The following is a 19854-nucleotide window of genomic DNA, read 5'->3' on the forward strand; positions in this document are numbered from 1 at the left end:
ACATCTTGTTTGAGGAAAGAGTGAATCTATGGAACCCACCCAGTTCAAAAATGGTGACTGCATTTGTGAGCATAGTTACCTATGTTTCACTTTAAAATGTCTAGATGTGCATCAGCTTATTTTGTTCTCAACCTTCATGGACGTTTAAAATTCACTGGCTGAGGAGCGATTTCTGAGTGCATAGCCAGGAGTAACACCAGGTGTGGCCCAAAGTTAAAAAAATAAATAAATAAAATTGGCTGGCTTTTTGGTTTATCTAGGTGGGTTAAGAGAGCTACTACAATGCTAAAGATGATGGGCCGGAGTGATAGCGCAGTGGTAGGGGACATTTGCCTTGCACACAGCAGACCCAAGTTCAATTTCAGGCATTCCATATGGTCTCTTGAACCTGCCAGAAGCAATTTCTGAGCGTAGCCAGGAATAACCCTTGACCATTGTTATTATGGCCCAAAAACCAAAAAAAGAAAATAAAAAGATGATTAGCAGCTTAGGGGGAATAGATGAGATGCATAGATAGACAAGCAGACATGATGTCTGAGGAATGTCAGGCTGTCAGATGAGGGATTTAGACAATTATGAACAAGTTCAAAGGTCAAAGGAGTAATTTTGGCCATTAGTGACTTCTACCTAGGCAAGAGAGAAGAAATATTGAGTGCTTACTGTAACTTAAAGCACTTGTGGTTATCTGTTGGATTAATATAGCACTGTTAATATAACATTTAAATTAATTTTTTAAAAGAAAGAAGTCACCACTTACATGTAACAAAATGCATACAGAAAAATAAGAATAGAAAATATAATTCATTCCGAGATTAAAGGTCTTTTAGTAATGAGGGGACACAGCCAGTAAACACTTAGTGTTGTCTTAACACTGTTTTATGTTGTTTTTATTGTCTTTCACTTTTCAAAAATGTCTGCTTGGCTCTTTGAACCAGGACTGTAATTGAATTTAACTCTAGTCATGAGGAATAAAATGAAATGCAAATGACTGAAAATTCAGCCTCGATTTCCAATTTCCCTATTGAGACCAAAACTACTTTCCCCAGCTTTCCTTGTGAGGAGCATCTGCTCTTGGGCATGAATTTTTTCCTGAATCATAAACTCTGTCCTTACCGTCTCAAATTCCATATGTATTACATATACATTTAAACATATACCTGGCTTCTAATCTCTCTACTCTGTCTGTAGAGGTCAGAGGAAGTAGCTGCTAAGTCAATAGTGCTAAATCCAGCACCCTGAAAAAATGGGGGAAAGTAGGTCATTCCGCAGTGCATTGTGACTCATGGAGAAAAGATTCTACAGAGCCTCCTTTACTTGGGAAATCACTGCATTTTGGCCACAATGAGACAGACCACAACATCCATGTCCAGGTAGATGGGGCTTGAGTTCTCATAAGCGAAAGAACTTTCCTCGGCAACGTTATGCAGGGAACTCTGAGATTAGTCATCTTCACACGAGTTCGCTCCCCATGTCAGAGTGTGTGAAGCACTGATCATCTCTGAAGGGCATTCCAGTATCAATCAGTTGTTACCTTGGTTCTTAAATTTAGAATTTACATCCATGTCATCATCCAGCAATTTTCGACTGGAGCTAGAACGCCCCCCAACTGTGGAATGTTCCACTCGTCTTCAAGGTAACTTTGGCAGAATAATGGTGCATTTTCTCTGGAGGGTTTCATGAATCCAGAGAACCAGTCCCTGTTAGGCTTTCAGCCTGGGCTGCTACTCCCTTGGGCTCAGGACTCCATGCTGGTTCCCCAGGGCCAAGCAGCCATGCATTGGTATCACTGTCTCCATATGTCTTGCTTCTTCTATGATTGTGTGTGTCTGTATTCGTCTGCTTCTGTTCACTTTCTCATTTATAGAGAAAACTGAAAACCACTCTGCAAAACCAACAGTTCCTGTTTCACCTTCTCCAGCTCACCATAAATCTAGAGCCAAAGCTAAGCCCAAAAAAACACCTGAGCCTCCAAAAGGGGCTTCAGCTGGGGCCGGCCCCAAGGGTGATGAAGTGCCTCCTAGTAAAAAATATGCCAAGTCTCCTGGTAAGCAGGCCCCCGCCCCTCCACCCAAGCAAAGCAGCCGAAACACGACCCGAGAGACTGGTGAGTATGGCTCCTTGTGGGGTGAACTAAAGTGCTCAGCTCTGGGGTGGGGCTCATTGTTCCTCTAGGAATGGTGGCATTTGGGGTATGTGATAGGATATGATGTCACTACATTTAGACTGGACACAGAGGATGCCCCAGAGATGCCTTTGCTGCCAACAAAGGAAGCCAGCTAGTTGATTTATTCAACCTCATTGGTGTTGGTGTGTCCTCACTACCCAACACCTGTATAAGATTCTGTGGGATTCAGGGTGAGGTTAGCCTGATGAGAAGGCCAAGGAGCCAAATAGATTATTTAGACTTTAACCAGCTCTCTGCAACCTTCAGTTGATGAATGATTTTTGATGATGGCTTTGCTCTCTGTCTTTTCTTTTGTTCTTTCACAAATTAACACCTGCAAGAATAAGACACCTTTAACTTTGGCGTGTTGGTTGCATCGACCTGTCTTTGATCTTGTACAGTTGGAATCATCACTCTCTTGCTAATGGACAGACGTGAAATAACTTCCCTCCATTCTACCCATGTCCAGCAGAAAAAATAGCCTTTTCAGCAGCCTTATGCTCAGGGACCCTCCCCATAAACAGATTTCAGTTTGTTAGAAAGAAGCATCCCGTGTTGTGCCTGCCTCTGAGTCACCACTGCAGATCCTGATGGGCTGTTTAGGGTTCTTACTCTAGCTTCATGCCCCATATGTTCAGCTTGTTCAGCTAATCACAGATGCTTGAGGCCATGGGAGGCCTCCGTCCTGCTTATACTGTAGCACAAAATGCTGTAGCACATCTTACTTGGAAAGGGCAGTTGTCAAAGTTCTCATACAGAGAGGCCCTCCCTTTTGTATAACTCACCTGTCTACTTGTTTGGTGCCTCTAACAAACCTTTTCCCTAAAATTAGTGGCAATTTATCCTACAACCAGGCTATGCCTTGAGACTGCCTTTTTTCTCTGTGTTCATCCATCATGCTATCTAGAAAGGACTTAGTTGACAATTTGACAGATTGTTCTCTCTCTCCTCTATTTCTGTCTCAGTCTCTGACTCTATGTCTCTCTCTCTCTCTCTCTCTCTCTCTCTCTCTCTCTCGCCCCCCCCTTCTCTTTCATCTGGAGTGTCTAGGCCTCTTAGAAGCTCCAAAATGAAATATCTCAGAGACTGTCCATCAGCCCCATAGGGCTGTTTCCTCAGGGACCAGCTGCCTTCATACCTCAGCATCCCTTCTTGTTGGGTCTCTCTATGTGCCTTCCACATTGCATGCCCAGCTCCCGGAGTAAAACTAAAGAGAGACAGGGATGGGGATCCATGTCCTCCAGAAAAGCCTCAAACTATGACTCCATCCTCAGAAGTGAACAGATGCTTCTTTTTTTTTTTTTTTTTTTTTGGTTTTTGGGCCACACCCTGTGACGCTCAGGGGTTACTCCTGGCTATGCGCTCAGAAGTTGCTCCTGGCTTCTTGGGGGACCATATGGGACGCCGGGGGATCGAACAGCGGTCCGTCCTAGGCTAGCGCAGGCAAGGCAGGCACCTTACCTCCAGCGCCACCGCCCAGCCCCTGAACAGATGCTTCTTCAGCAAGCAGCTTATGGATCTGATTCCTCTCAGAGAGAGCCCATGACTAATGCTAGGACAGGACTAGATATCATGAGAGATTTTGCTATCTTCTGATACTATAGTTAAAGGTATATTTTATGAGTAGCAGACCCATGATGTTCTGAATAGTTTAGTCCTATCCTGCATTGTATTATAAAGGCCCAATTAATTCTTAGAGTACATTATATTGTTTCTACCTATGGAATTATCACAGAGAGGTGCAGTGAAATATATCAAGGCGCCCATCCTGCAAGATCCCTTTTATTGTACATTGATTATGTTCTTTCAGTCCCCACTTGATCATTCACTTTAGAGCTGCAGGTAGAGTGCTTGTTTTGCATATGGCTGAGCTGGGCTCAATCTCTGCCATCCATATTATTTTCTGAGCCCTGCTAGGATTGATTCCTGAGTGCAGAACCAGGAGTAATCTGAGCACCACTGAGTGTGGCCCCAAAACAAAACAAATAAAAGAAATTCTTCATGATAACACATCTTATTTGGGTCCTATTAACTTTCTGGAAAATTTCTCCAGCTGGTCTTGATATTCAGTCAACTGTTTGAGTTGCTAAGAAGCTGTCAGATGGAGCTGGGGAGATAACACAAAGGTTAAGTCGCCTAACCAGGGTTTGGTCCCTAGCAACCCATGACTTCTTGGCATCTCTAAAAGGCCTAGTTACACTTCAAAGGTGGCCATGATGGTCTCCAGTCAGTACAGGGTCCACCCACCACCCAATCTTTGATGCTTAGCTCTGAACCACAGGCCTGGTTGGCTGAATACTGCAGAGAGTTGGCCCCTGGACACCCACTCTGAGCACTTCTTCAGAGCCTCTCCTCTAATTAAAATCTATTAGTTGAAATTCTTTTACAACTATCACTAGATTAATGTAGACATCCACATAACCAGATAGATGAGAGGTCAACATATATAACCTTTGGCAGTGAAGTAAAGTAAAAATCTACTTTTTTTCCCCTTTCTCTTTTTGACTTGCAGGAACAACTTAGCTGAGAAGTGGTGGAATTTCTTTTTTCAGTGTAAATGAAGGGAATTTCAAACAACAAAAACTATGTCCATCTTAGAAAATGTTTAAAGAAGATGTTAATAAGTAGGCATATAAAATAATGACTTTCCCCTAAGCCAGGTGATAATGAACTCTGCTCTTTAAAAGAAGCCATTAAAAAAAATAAAATAGATTATGGGGAAGAATTCTTTTTAGCTCACCTAAGAAATTATGAAACACATAGCCACCAAAACCTTTGCATCTTTGTTGTGACAAGTAGAATGGATCTCAGTGGTCAGAGTATATTTAACAAGTCTGTCTTGGAAGCCAGTGAAGATTGTTGATTTAAAAAAGTTTACTTTATATTAAGAGCGTGCATCATACTGTTTACATATTAATCATAATACACTGATGACTGTTAACTTTTGAGAAATATTAGCAAGTCCAGATTGAGGGTGATGGAAGTGGTATTCTAGTCATTATGTATATCTAAAAAGATGAAAACCCCCAAGCCATAGCCATAGTTTTCAAGCTTGGATCTTTTTAACAAACACAAAACCACCCAGCCTTTTCAGTAAGTACATCAGAATTGGTAAAGTCTTCCATCTTGTTGTCTCTTTCTTTATTTGTTCTTGATCTCCCAATTGACTTCAAGAAAGCTATTCTGGGAAGTGAGTTATAAATATGTCAGTGTACAGTGTGGATTGAGTTCTTGTGGTGGTGAAATATCTGTCCATAGTTTATGGCAGATGGTTTAACCATGGGCAAAGAGGATTATAACAGGAACAATTAGGCAAGATGTCCAGATCATCAAGGTCATGAAGCAAGAGACTATTCTCAAAGGCATTTAAATTGAAGGAGAAATATCTAGCCACATAGACCAAAATAGTGGTCAGCTTCATGTAGTCCCTCCAGGAGCATTGGCCAAAAGGAAGAGTGGATTTGTAAAGGTAATTCTAAGAAGGTAATATCTAGAGAGATATTCATGTTACCTATTGGGCATGTTTAATTAAAAAATTTCTATTTCTGTCTCAATATTTCAAAGAGGACTTATGTTTTTTATCTTCGTACTTGTGTTCTCTCTGCTTGGTACTGTGACAGATGTAGAGACAGGCCAGTTTGGAAGCAGATCTCTCTGGACCTATGGAGAGGCCTGGGGTGGATTTATCCTTTTTAGCAAAAATGTAAGCCAGTTAGCCCTTAAAAAAAAAGGGTTTTTACATGTATATGTGCCACCCCTGGTAGTGCTTAAGAGTTACCAAACCCTGGCTCAACATACAGAAATTACACCTGGCAGGCTCAGGGGCCCAAATAGAATGTCAGGAATTGAACCAGGATTGGCTGCTTACAAGGGAAATGCCCTACCTGCTGTACTGTCACTTGGACATCATAGGGGGTATTCTTTTTATGACTGAACCCCAACTACAATTATGTTTGTAATCACAGTGTTCAAATAAAGATATTATTAAAAATTATATTTTGCTTAAAAAAAGTACTTTATAGCCAGTCTCATCTAAATGTTGGCCATTACCCCAAAGATGACACCACATAGCTTGTCATGTTTAACAAGGCCTAACCTTACACTAATGCCAGAGGTACTGGTGTCTGTTTCCACACAACCCTTCTTTGGAAAATATGGGGATTTTTTTCAGGTAAGGACATAGGGCAAGAAGCCCTGCAGGTTTTTCTCTCTATGGTTGACCATGCTAAGACTAGAAGAGGAAGAGAACTAAGGACTCTGAAGGTTTCTCCTTAGAGAAAACAAATAAATCATCATGCTTAGCTTATTTTCTTTTAATCATTTCTCTTTTCATCCACAAATGATGTTCTTCTAAAGGAAACATGACCGTTAACAACAGCAACTCATTAATACTGATCTCTCTGTATTTTAGCTGGCTCCTCTCACTTAAAAAAAACAACTGGTTCCAAAACTTCTACTTCATCATCTGCCTCCAACGTCTCTCGTTCCAAAGCTTCAAAGGAGACAGTATCCAGTAAAACGGGGGCTGTGGGAGCCACAAAGGGCAAGAAAAAAACTGGCCGGCATCCCACGTCACGGCCACCCCCTGATGCTACCACTTCAGGCTCATCTGACATTAAAGGAGAGTTTTTGGAAACCAGAGGGGAGAGTCAGAAGGCTGGTCAGACTGTCTATGGGACCAAGGATCAGGCCACAGGCAAATCCAAGTCTGCTATCCCACTGCCCCCTGTGACTCCACCTCCTCCCCCACCTGCTCCTGCTCTGCTTCCAGAGGAGCAGGGCTCAGTGACCTCCAACAAGCCTTTTGTTCTGGTCAGCAATGGAGTGGACCCCCCCTTCCCTATCTTCGACCTCACTCAGCTGCTCGAGCCGGAAGAGCCAACTGAAGGAACCACCACGCATCCAGGCACGGGTTTAAATGTTAGCAAAGCAAACCTCAAATGGTAAGTTGGAACACACCTCAGCCCCTGTTTTGTGCCAAATATCCTGTAGCCCATGATAGCACTTTCTTGGAAGTGAGAGCACCTGCATTGTTGTGTTTTGTGATTTTTGCAGTGAAGGGGAAAAGTGAATATTAGGGTCACACATGCAACTCAGCCTTTGGATCTTCCAGGAGTGTTCCAGGCTGCTGCAGAAATGACATTCAACCCATGGACAGGTAGCAGTTCCCTGGTGTAGCTTTTAGTACTTTTGGAAGTCCGCAGACATTTTTCTTTCCCTTTTTCCCTCCTTACATTACTTTTAAAAAACATATTTCTATTATTGAATACTGTGAAATACACAGTGATAACATTGGTCATGATTGCATTTCAGACATATAGTGTTCAAACAACCATCCTTTCACCAGTGCGCAGTGTTTATTTTTGTCTTGATTTATGTTCAATTTGTTCACCCATCTTTATTTTAACAAGTTATTTTTCCTTCCCCATGAAAATAAAGATCAGTAGCCATCTTTCCAATTCCAGTTCCTTTTTCTTCAACCATAGAGCATGTCTTGCTTTCTTGGTAATTAATTCAGTCCAAATATTATCTTCTCTGAGAAGCCTTTCTGTACTCATCAGAAAGAATTGGCTATTGCCAACAGCTAAGTGTAGGACAGAAAAAGCCAAATATGGCATATTTATATCTGTGTTCCAGAATCAGATATGCCAGACTCATCATTGTTCATTGGGCCTGACAGAAACTAGAGATTCTTCCCAGGTCCTTTTGCCCCTGTGTGTTCAGCATCTACTTTGTACATGTTCAGTTTCGCAGCAAATAAGACACATTAGCTCTCTTGGTCCACAGGTATGAAGGAAGTATATATATCTGAGTATAGTAGACATTATAACTAGTTCTGTCTGGGAAAGGTGTGACACTCTTCGTTCCAGCATCTTTGCTATCTCTGGGAACAAAACCTAAATTCACTCTTTAAAACACTTCATTTACTATATTCTTTTTCAAAAATAATCTTGCAGTACTATTCACAATAACCTAAATCTGGAAGCAATCTAAGTGCCTGAGAAGAGATGAGTGGATTAAAAAAAATAGTGGTACATCTATACAATGGAATACTATGCAGCTGTTAGGAAAAAAATGAACTCATGAAATACACTTATACATGGATGGATATGGAGAGAATTATCCTGAGCGAAATGAGTCAGAGGGAGAGGAATAGACAGAATGCTCGCACACTGGTGCAGGCATTAGGGCATTTGACTTGCATGTGCTAACCTAGGACGGACCACGCTTCAATCCCCCAGTGTCCCATATGCCCCCACCTCAAGCCAGAGACGATTTTTGAGTGCATAGCCAGGAGTAACCGCTGTACATCAACTTAAGTTGACTTAGGAAAACCATGGAAAGATTAATAAATGTTAAATTACAGACTTCTACAATATTTTCATAAAAGGTAAAAAGAAGATAGTGAAATAAATGTTAATGGTGTCTTTAAATATATAAAGCACACAGCAAGTGTCTTTATTTCATTTCTAGTGAGTGTTTTTTCAGTGCTGCAGTTTCAGCATTCTGAGCTAAACAATCATTCAGAATGTAAATTTTTATTTCCATATATACTCTTTGGTCATATATGAAGCTCAAAGACATATCAGTGATCAAGACAAGAGTTAAGGTTAATTTTTCCCAAAATACTGTCCAACAATGCCCATCAAGTATCACTTCTTAAAATAAGGTGTAAATTGGGGCCGGGCAGTGGCGCTAGAGGTAAGGTGCCTGCCTTGGACAGACTGAGGTTCGATCCCCCGGCATCCCATATGGTCCCCCAAGCCAGGAGCAACTTCTGAGCGCATAGCCAGGAGTAACCCCTGAGCGTCACCGGATGTGGCCCAAAAACCAAAAAAAAAAAAAGATATCCTTTCTGGGGCCGGGAAGGTGGCGCTACAGGTTAGGTGTCTGCCTTGCAAGCGGATGGACCGCGGTTCGATCCCCCGGTGTCCCATATGGTCCTCCCAAGCCAGGGGTGATTTCTGAGCACATAGCCAGGAGTAACCCCTGAGCGTCAAACGGGTGTGGCCCAAAAACCAAAAAAAAAAAAATAAATAAGGTGTAAATTTAGGGGCCAGAGTGATAGTGCAGCGGTAGGGCATTTGCCTTGCACGCAGCTGACCCAGGAAGAACTTGGTTTGATTCCTAGCATTCCATATTATCCCACAAGCCATGAGCGGTTTCTGAGCACATAGCCAGGAGTAACCCCTGAGAGTCACCAGGTGTGGCCCCAAAATTAAAAAAAGGGGGTGTATGTATAAATTTAAAGAAGTAGAATGAGTATAGGAGTTTATTTTTCAATAACTAAAGAATAGGGGATAATACAAAATGTAGTTTCATAGATAATCTGAAGGATAAGACAGTCAGCTCTAAAAGTCACTGAAAATTCCAGTCTTGGGGCCGACGTGGTAGCGCTAGAGGTAAGGTGCCTGCCTTGCCTGCGCCAGCCTAGGATGGACATAGGTTCGATCCCCTGGCGTCCCATATGGTCCCCTAAGCCAGGCGCGATTTCTGAGCCCATTGCAAGGAGTAACCCCTGAGTGTCACTGGGTGTGGCTTCCCCAAAAAACAAACAAACAAACAAAACCAAAAGAAAATTCCAGTCTTCTGCCATCAGCACTGAGGGATCTGAATTGTACTAAATACTTTGCTGCATGCTGAGTGCTTAAGTCTGTCTTCAATCCAGGTGTTTGCCAGATAATCAGACAAGAGAGTTGAACATGGGACTGGAGTGATAGCAGAGCTGTAGGGCCTTGCATAAAGCTGACCCACAACATCCCTGGATTGATTCCCGGCATCCCATATGGTCCCTGGAGCCTACCAGAGGCGCTTTCTGAGTGCACAGCCAGGAGTAACCTCTGAGCCATGCTGGTTGTGGCCAAACATAAAAAAAGAGAGAGATGGACCCCACAGCAGCCGGGACGAAGGAGAACTATGGGCTGCTGAGGCGAAAGCTCCAACAGATGCAGAAGACAGAGGCGTGAGCCGGGTTGATGGCGTGTGGACACGAACATGACACAACACATCCATTAACATGCAACCACGTCAGAGCCGGACGTGGGGTTTATTTAAGGCTGTCTTTTATTCTCGGAGAACAAAGATCTGCAAAAAAGATTATCGCACCAGCAATAGTCTCTCGAGGGTTTGATGTGACTTTGTGCTGAAATGGTTTGTTGTTTTTATCGTCCAACTCAGATGTAAATTCTAAATTCTGACCACAAACCCTTTACCTCTTTTTTTATTTTTCAAATTAAAAAAAAAAAATCAGGGGCCCGGAGAGATAGCACAGCGGCGTTTGCCTTGCAAGCAGCCAATCCAGGACCAAAGGTGGTTGGTTCGAATCCCGGTGTCCCATATGGTCCCTCGTGCCTGCCGGGAGCTATTTCTGAGCAGACAGCCAGGAGTAACCCCTGAGCACGCCGGGTGTGACCCAAAAAACCAAAAACCAAAAAAAAAAAAAAAAAATCAGGGCTGGAGCGGTGGCGCAGCTGTAGGGTGATTGCCTTGCATGTGGCTGACCCAGGATGGGCCTTGGTTCGATCCCCGGCGTCCCATATGGTCCCCCAAGCCAGGAGTGATTTCTGACCGCATAGCCAAGAGCATTGGGTGTGGCCCAAAAGCCAAAAAAAAAAAAAAAAAAGAAGAAAAATCTTGATTCTCTTGAGGGGCTAGCAAGAGAGATGAGATATTAAGGAGCTGGCCTTGCACAGGGCCTATCAACCACCTTTGATCCCTGGCACCATATAGAGTCCCCCCCTGAACAATGCCAGGTGTGATTCCTGAGCACAGAGCTAGGAGCTTGACCTGAGTACAGCTGGGTGTGGTCCCAAAGCAAATAAACAAAAAACTTTTTAATCAAAACAAAATGTCTTGAATCACTGATAGAAGAAACATATTTGGGTTGTGAGTTCCTCGTAAGAACTACATGTCACTATGAACCCAAATAACAGGCGGAGACCCTACAATGTGTATAATAGTCATGTCTGTATATTAGAGTCATTATTTAATGAAAAGAAAGGATAAATTAAGACTTGGGGAACCATCTCTATTTTTTTTTAAGACCATGTACTTAGAACTTGATTTGAAAGGTAATACATTTATTTTTGCTTTTGTGTTTGAAGTAGGACCAAGATTGAACGTAGAGTGGAAATTTCCACATCTAGTCCATTTAGAGACAGGTGATTCATGGGTAGGGATTTTTCTGAACGGTTTTTGGTTTTGTTTTGTTTGGGTTTGGTTTTGGATGTTCCAACTCTTGTAGTTTCATCACTTGGGAAGGAATAAAGAACCCAAGTGGAAATCTGCCTCTATTTATTCTGAGCTCTTTGTTTTGTGCCGTCAGTGTTAAGAGGGCTAGCCACAGATTTAAGTTGCATTTTTAACAGAAAATCAATTTTCCATTTGACGTATTTGAGTTGTTGGCTTATCCAGAACATGCAAGAGGTAAGCCACATTGGGAGGGTGAGAGAGTGTTTATGATTTTTAAGGAATTGCATCTTTGGGGCTAGAGCGATTGTACACTTGGGCGCTTGCCCTGCAAGCAGTTAACCCAGGTTTGATCCCCAGCATCTCATATGGTCCCTCTAAGCACTACCAGGAGTGATTCCTGAGTGCAGAGCCAGGAATAAACCCTGAGCATCACTGGGTGTGACCCAAAAACCAAAATAAAAATTTTTTAATTAAAAAAAAAATCACATTATGTTTCCTGTGTTTATCCATCCCAATAGTCATGTTTGCTTGTTTTATTGTTGCATTGACCTCATCATGACTTATGCAATCTCTGTAATTTCTTATGCAGTAAAATGATTATACAAACCTTAAAAAAAAAAAAAAAAAGAGAGAGTTGAATACGTTCCCCGCCTCTACTGGGGCCATGGTCAGAAATGGTGAGTTGAGGATATATTTAACTGTAAAGTATTTGTATTAAATTTTACTACTACTAAATTTACTACACTACTAAAGTACCTATAATACTTTCCTAGAAGAGAACAATGAGATTTTCCTCAGATATTCATCAGATTAAAAAAAAATTAATTACAGTTCTTTCTACAGAGAGAGTTTGTTTGCTCTGGAGTTAATGAGCCTGGAATATGTAATCTCTAAAATTTCATTCCAAAGTCTATTTTCCATTCTTAGGTGAATATTTCTCTTAGAATTCCTGTCTTAGTCACTTACTTTACTTAGAACCCCACCATGAGTTATGTTTAGCCAACAAATGTGTGAAAATTTTGTCAGCTTATAAAGAGGCTTCTGTCTGGAATACAAATATGAAAAAAAAGACTGTGAAGAAGACTGTAGCTATGTGTAAAAATATCTATCTACCTCTGGTTGCATTTTGCAGACTAGACACTCTTTGGTGGACTTTTATTCACTTCAAGAACATATATGTCTAGTTATGATTTAAGGCAGGAACTAATAAAGCTCCTGAAGCTGTATTAAAAGGAAATTTGACTATTATCCAAAGTTCCACAAATTTTTATGGAGTATCCAGAAACATGACAGGAGAATGAGTTATATCACAAGTATACTAATATCACTTTAAAATATAAAATTTAATGTTCGATTAAGTATAACCTCCAAAATTATGAGGTTTATGAACCTAAATTTGGGGACTGGAGTATAGTCCAGGGGAAGAAGTTTGCCTTACATGTAGCTGACCTGGATTCAATCCCAGCATTTATAACACTTAGAAATGGCTAAAATAGTCAATTTTGTGCTATATATAGTTTTTACAGTAAGAAATGAAATTTCAGGGGCAAGACAGATTACAGCAAGTAGAGAGCACTTACCTTCCACAAGACTAACCCGGATTCTATTTCCGAGTCTTGCTAGCAGTAGTCACTGAGCAGAGTCAGTAGTAATCCCTGAACACCACTGAGTATGACCCAACTGCAACAACAAAAACAAGAAATGAAACTTCATTATTTCTCTTTGAAAATAAGAATCTTTCTTTCTAGTAAATGAGAGCGACTGTTGAGAGCAACGCACACTCATTGTCTCAAAGAAAATTGTTCTACTTTGCCAATTTTGCCAAAGTTTACCTGTCTTATTATCCATCTTGGAATTTTTTACATTAGCGAGAACAGCAAATCTATTTGTTACAAAAACAACTTTTTGAGAAGTGTGGCATCCAAATTCAGTTTCTCTGATTTGTACCCTAAAGCAATTGGGATTCTTTTGTACCTCAGAATGAAGACACGATTGTTTTTTATGAGAATTTTTTCATTCTAGTCTGTTTCTTTATAAAAAGGCAAACTTTGCATAGATACCGCAACTTTAAGCCCAGTAAACAGAAACTATTTTCAAACTAATTAAACGGCCACCCTTGCTTTTTTTCCTAGAATCCATTTAATCTTCACCTTTTTCATCTTCCATCGCTAACAGAATGTGCTGAGAGGCAGTTTTCAGGAAAGAAATTTATATCCTGAGAGACTCTAGTGGTTTTGGCTGTGTCAAAATACTGACAGAGAGAGAAATAGAAATAATGAAAGAAATGGTAACTGCACTAGGCCCCTGCCTCCCTGCTAATCTGAGTGCCTCCTTTCAGCCACCTTTGGGGATTAGAAAGACAGATAATGGAGGATTGGGGTATAGTTCATTGAGCACTCTGATGGGGTCAATTCCAGTGATCCTGGGCACAGCAAATTGGGGATGAGAAGCCAGACCAAAGACCAGAGAGAGACCACACAAAGCTTCATGTCACCTTTGTCCTTCTGTACCTTGGACAGTGTCGCCACCAAAGATGAGCAGGGAAAGGCAGCGATACAGTTACTGACACCTGGACTGGTCGGAAAATGTTCCGAGTTCTCCAGTGCCTCAGAGGACGATGGCCAAAAGGAATATCAGACCAACGACTCAGACTCTGATGGGCCTATTCTGTACACTGATGACGACGATGAAGATGATGATGAGGATGGCAGTGGAGAAAGTAAGTAAGACATTTCCCCTGAAGGAAAATAGTATGGGGCCAGGATAACTGTGCTTTTCCAAAAAGCCTTGTTTGGAAGCAGATAGGGAATGCTTTCTTTCCCCCTCATCTTTCCTCTCAAATTAGGTGGTTTGATTTTTGGTGGTAGCCTATCCTAAAGACAGTGTCTCAGGTGGATCAGGTACAACTCTAACTAGGTAAAGATGCATATTTGTATTTTCCCAAAAGTTCAATTGACAGGATTTTTCCAGAAAGATCAGCCATGGATTTTTACCTTGAGACCATTCTTCAATAAAGAACATCAATGCTAGATTTTGGCTTACTCGTTTGAGGGATTTGAAGATTTTATTCACCTTCATACTAGGGTTTAAAGGGGAGGGAACAGGAAAGAATGAGTTAAGAATGGCTTTAAAAAAATACATTGGGGGGATAATACAGGGAATAAGGAATTGGTCTTATACACATCTGATCCTTGTTCTATCTCTGGCACTGTACTTGGTTCCCTGAACAATGCCAGGAATGATGGCTGAACACAGAACAAGGAGTTTAACCTGAACAACACCACTGGATGTGCTCCTCCTCCCAAATAATAACAATTTTTCAGGGCCAGAGTGGTAGCACAGTGTTTGCCTTACACTCAGCTGACTCAGGATGGATGCGAGTTCAATCCCCAGCATCTTACATGGTCCCCCAAGCCTACAAGGAACGATTTCTGAGCACAGAGCCAGAAGTAACTCCCCCCAAAAAGAAAAAACAATTTATCTACACTAAGTGATACAGGATTTCTTCAATGATAACAAAATGAATTGAGTTATATATAGCCCAAGGAACTGGGAAATTACTTTTCTGGTCTTATTTTTATTTTCTGGTGGTGCCAGAGATTGAACTTTGGGCCTCACACATGTAAGGCATGAACTGCACCAAAAAACATATCCCCTACCCTCAGAACTCAATTTTTCTAACCCAGCTGGATGACTTGTGAAGGATTTGTTTTATAGTATTTGTAGGTCATAGAAAGTTTTTTTTTATATTACTGACTAAAGAATGCTGATTTGTATAAAATATCAAAAATCATTATTGTCGTTCTAGCATTTACTACCATGAGATGAGATTGGGAATGGTGAGAGATTAGGAATCAAAGGGAATTTCAGGTGAAAACTTTGGTGTCAAAAGACTTTTGTGAGTGCTGTTTCAGAGTAGAGGAAAAGAAAAGGTAGATTTGCAATCCAACATAAGAAGATGAAGTTTTTAGACTTGAAAGGGAAGAAGGAATGGCATTAGATATTAGTAATTTCCTCAGTGTACCCTCTCATCAGAAATGATTTCATACATCATATTTGAAATGATGAGATAATTCTCTCCGTAGATTTTGTATAAAACCTATCTTTTTTTTTTCAGTACAAAATTCTGAGTTTTTCAGGTGCCCCCTCACTTTTCAGAACATTTCTAAGAACTTAAGATGTCTTTCCTTTATTTTAACTTGAATTCCACTTGCCTGTGAATAGAGTCTCATCTGGACTTTGCCCACATGGAATCTGAGTGCCACTGTTGAAAAGGCCTCTTTGCATTTCTGCTTTTGTGTGTGTGTGCCTCAGGTGCTCTGGCGAGTAAAATACGACGAAGGGATACTCTCGCAATCAAACTTGGCAACAGACCATCTAAGAAGGAGTTGGAGGACAAAAACATCTTGCAGAGCACTTCTGAGGAAGAGAGGCAAGAAATTCGACAACAGATTGGAACGAAGTTGGTCAGGTAATTGCTGAATGTTTAATAAAATACTAAATCTTTTAGTAAAAATTTAGTCATACTTGACCCCCTCCCATAATCTCCTGACCACAAAGATCCTTGTGTATGCGCATCCCTGACCAGAGTTTGGTCTTTCAGGGTCTCCTTGGTCATTCAGTCAAAGAACTTAACAGGTCCATTTGGTTAATAGCTTTGAGGTCCTTCAGACCTGCCCCCAAAGCCAGAGTATCTGTGATTTTCTTCCATAAATGACCAGTTTGTAAACATAGGTTTTTGTTGGTGAGAACGTCTCTGTCATCGCTGCTCATAGTCATAAATAACATATACAACACTGTGTCTGAATAAAACTGTTCATGTTAAGGGCTGTGCGATAGCGTAGCACATAGGATATTTGCCTTGCATGCGGCCAACCTGGATTCAATCCCTGACATCCCATATGGCCCCACGAGCCTGCCAGGAATAATTTATGAATGCCAAGCTAGAAATAACTCCTGAACACTGCTGGGTGTGTACCTCAAACAAACAAAAATAAAAATATAAATTTTATGTAACACCAGCTATTGACAGAATTCAAGGGCTTGCTAACTATTCCTGGGATTGGCATTAGCCTCTGTCCTTGGTGTTAAGGGCCTTTTTCCAAATAAGGAAGCCATAGTTGCCTACCTCAATGTCCCTTTTAGTTCTGAATCCACAATCAAGGTGTGTGTGTGTGTGTATGTGTGTGCGTGTGTGTGTGTGTGTGTGTGTACGCACGCATGTGTGCATGAGTGCACATGAATAGCTGGGTAGATTTATTTAGGGAAGTGTGAGGAGGGAGAGAATGAATTTCTTACTAAAAAGAGAGTGTGGACTTCTCCAAAGAGAACCACGAGAGTGAGTTCTGCCATAAAGTCAAAGAATAGACTTGGAAGGCCAGAGTACAGTAGGTAAGATCCTTGTCCTGCACATAGCAGACCCAAATTTTATCCCCAGGATCCCACATGATCCCACAAGCCTACTAAGAGCAGCCCTGAGCAGAGCTAGGAGTAAACCCTGATCATCACCGGATGTGGCAGAAGAAAGAGAGAAAGAGCATTTCTCAGGTTGAGATGTGACTAACTCAAACGATGAGAAACACAACAAAGGAATCTTGTATGTGTATGGGGTACTGGGGATCAATTCCAGGTCTCATGCAGGTCTCATGCATGGCAAGGCATGTACTTTGCTGCTAAGCCACATCACAGTCCTCTCAACGGGCAAATTTGAGCACATTTAGGTCTGAGTTGCTGTGTTGATGGCTTTGTACAAGCAACAGGGCTTTTGTCTCAGGAGAGTGGGACAATATGGAATTCCAGAGTAGAATTTGAGTATGAGAAAAAGTTTCTTCCCTTACTTGGAACTGCAAAAATTCTATACATACTGTATACCTGCTTAGTTAACGTGGGAGGATGTTAGAGGGTGCTGCTTTATTGGTGGCACTAAATTGGGCGGGGACTGGGGATTAAATAAGGATGATACATTTAGTGTCTGACCATAGAAAATACTTAAAACAGCAATTTGGGGGGATGGAGAAGTAGTACAAGACTTAAGGTGATGCTTTCCTCAGTTGGATCCTGGCACCTCATGATCTTTGATCTTCCAAACATACCATGGTCCTAGAGGCCCCATAACATGTGATGACCCTGTATGCATCCTAGTTTCACCAGGGAAGTCTTGGTGGTTACCAACACTGCAGAACCCAATCAATACCACATCCTTGAGTCCTAGCACTGAACCATCAGCCTGGTTAGCCAAGAATCACCAAGGAAGACCTCTGAACCCACTGAACACCACTTGGGATGCCCCCTGGGTTTTTTGTCTTTTGGGTTTTTTTTGGGGGGGTCATACCTGGCAGCACTTGGGCTACTACTGGCTCTGCACTCAGAAATCACCCCTAGCAGGCATTATATGGGAACCATATGGGATGCTGGGATTCAAACCACCATCCGTCCTGGGTTGGCTGTATGCAAGGCAAATGCCCTACTGCTGTGCTATCTCTCTGGCCCCAATGACCCCCCCATTTTTATTATTTACTCATTGCACATATAAATCAGTAAAACAATTTATAAGTTGAATTTAGTAGTGGCAATTTTATTAACAGTGAGATACATTTACATCGAACATGTTTTCCATTTCTAAAGAACAACTTAACATGAGAACATAAAACATCTACTTCTTTACATGGTAATTGTTATAAGAGGGAAGTCATCCAAAAGGAGAAAAGAACACAACTGTACATTTTGCAAAGATGCTTCTTTCAACGCTCAGTGGCAATGAGAAATTAAAATAAATCAGACACTCAAAATCAGGAGACTATTGAAGAACATTGTGAGAAGTTGGCAACGATAGACCAGTTTTCTTGCTGCTTCATTGGGATTTCTTGGAGATGATGCTCAAGCTTCGATGAGGAGAGCCAGGAAAGTGTGACTTTGCCTTGTGGGTGGGCTGGGAAGGGAATGCACCCAACTAGCATAGCACCTCAAAGATCTGTTTTATGTAAGAATTCTGCCTCCCCCACCAGAAATTCGAGAATATATACACAGACCATCACTATGAGAAATTTTTTTATCAAAGAGGAATTTTGGTTATGCCTATAAATTTTACAGCTCATATAATCACTGACATTCAATGAAACCTGAATCAAAGTTCTTGCCTTAGGAAAATTTTTTCCTTCTAATACAAAGGACAGACTTATAGGTTATGTATGGGGTATTAAAAAGTCCAAACAGCAAAGTCAAATGATCTTGGGATGAGACCTGCCTGTGATGTTCACAAGTGTTTGTTTTATCACAGCAAGTAACATCCAATTTTAACATATTTAATTTAAACTTTAATGGTTTCCATTTTATAACAGTTCTGTGATAGTAATTGAGAAGTGATAGTTTATTTACCTTTCATGTTTATTAGCTTAATTTTCACAGAAACCATCCAAAGATAATATTTGCCTGTGATTAAGCAGCAAATTAAGAATTTAAACACTACCAAGAACAAAGTTCTAGAAGGTAATTAGGACACTGAGCTCTTGTGTGCAGAGTTATCTGATCACAAATGAACCTGACTCAGGAGAATGATTTGCCTTTCTCCTGAAAACTCCATGTCATGTTCAATTGATGTTACAGAAACAGCATTTCTCCTAACACATGTACACTATGGATTAATTCATTTCCTGAGCTCTTGGGCATTTTGTGAGATAAATCTTTAAGATCATGTATTTAATTAGGGTTTAGGCCAAAGTGACCTGAGACCTAAGAGTGTAGTGTAGGAATCCAGCTGAGGTACTGACACACATGCTTGCTTATTCTTCACAATTGTCTGCAGCTAGGTGGGCTGTCCTCCAAGTTTGGTGGGTTTGGGATGGGGAGAAGACACCCCTTTTTGCAGTCAGACTGACACTCAGATTTTATTTGTCTTTATTCTCTTTTATACCCATGGATTGTCTCTCTGCATAATACAAACTGATTTACAAAACCATGTTTACATGGAAAGGGCAAAAAAAGGGGGTCCTAAGAGACAGTGCAAGATATTTGGGACATTGGTGGTGGGAATGTTGCACTGATGAAGGGGGGTGTTCTTTACATGACTGAACCCCAACTATAATCATATTTGTAATCAAGATGTTTAAATGAAGATATTAATATAAAAAAAGATATTTCAGGAGGGGTTAAGGTGTTTTCTTTGAGCACCAGTTCAGTCCTTGATACTATAAGTTTCCAAGTACCACCAAGGAGTGATCCCCAAGCACAAAGCCTGGAGTAAGCTCTGAAGACTGCTGGGTGACCCCCAACTCAAATTTAAAAAATAAAGAGGAAAAAGGCTGGAGAGAAGAGTGGAGAAAAAGAGAAAGAGAGAGGGGGAGGGAGAGAGAGAGAAAGAAAGAGAGAAAAGAAGAATGGGAGAGGACACACACCCAGTCATTTTAAGGGGAAAAAATGAAAGTTAAAAAAACAATACATCTTAGTTCTGTTCATCTCATTGTAACAATATAGTGACATAACCAGGCTTTGACAGAGATTAG

The 19854-nt window shown here is 41.1% G+C and overlaps 1 protein-coding gene across 1 annotated transcript in view; it reads left to right on the top strand.

Moving 5' to 3' along the window:
- Positions 1-19854, top strand: part of PHACTR2 (phosphatase and actin regulator 2) — a 135806-nt gene that overhangs the window by 84956 nt on the left and 30996 nt on the right. The window contains exons 5-8 of the mRNA XM_049789389.1: positions 1865-2104; positions 6576-7107; positions 13876-14075; positions 15671-15827. Of these exons, the coding sequence (XP_049645346.1) occupies positions 1865-2104; positions 6576-7107; positions 13876-14075; positions 15671-15827 (1129 nt within the window). The remainder of the gene's footprint in view (positions 1-1864; positions 2105-6575; positions 7108-13875; positions 14076-15670; positions 15828-19854) is intronic.

Source organism: Suncus etruscus, chromosome 15 (assembly GCF_024139225.1).
Source record: "Suncus etruscus isolate mSunEtr1 chromosome 15, mSunEtr1.pri.cur, whole genome shotgun sequence".
NCBI classification, from domain to species: Eukaryota; Metazoa; Chordata; class Mammalia; order Eulipotyphla; family Soricidae; genus Suncus; species Suncus etruscus.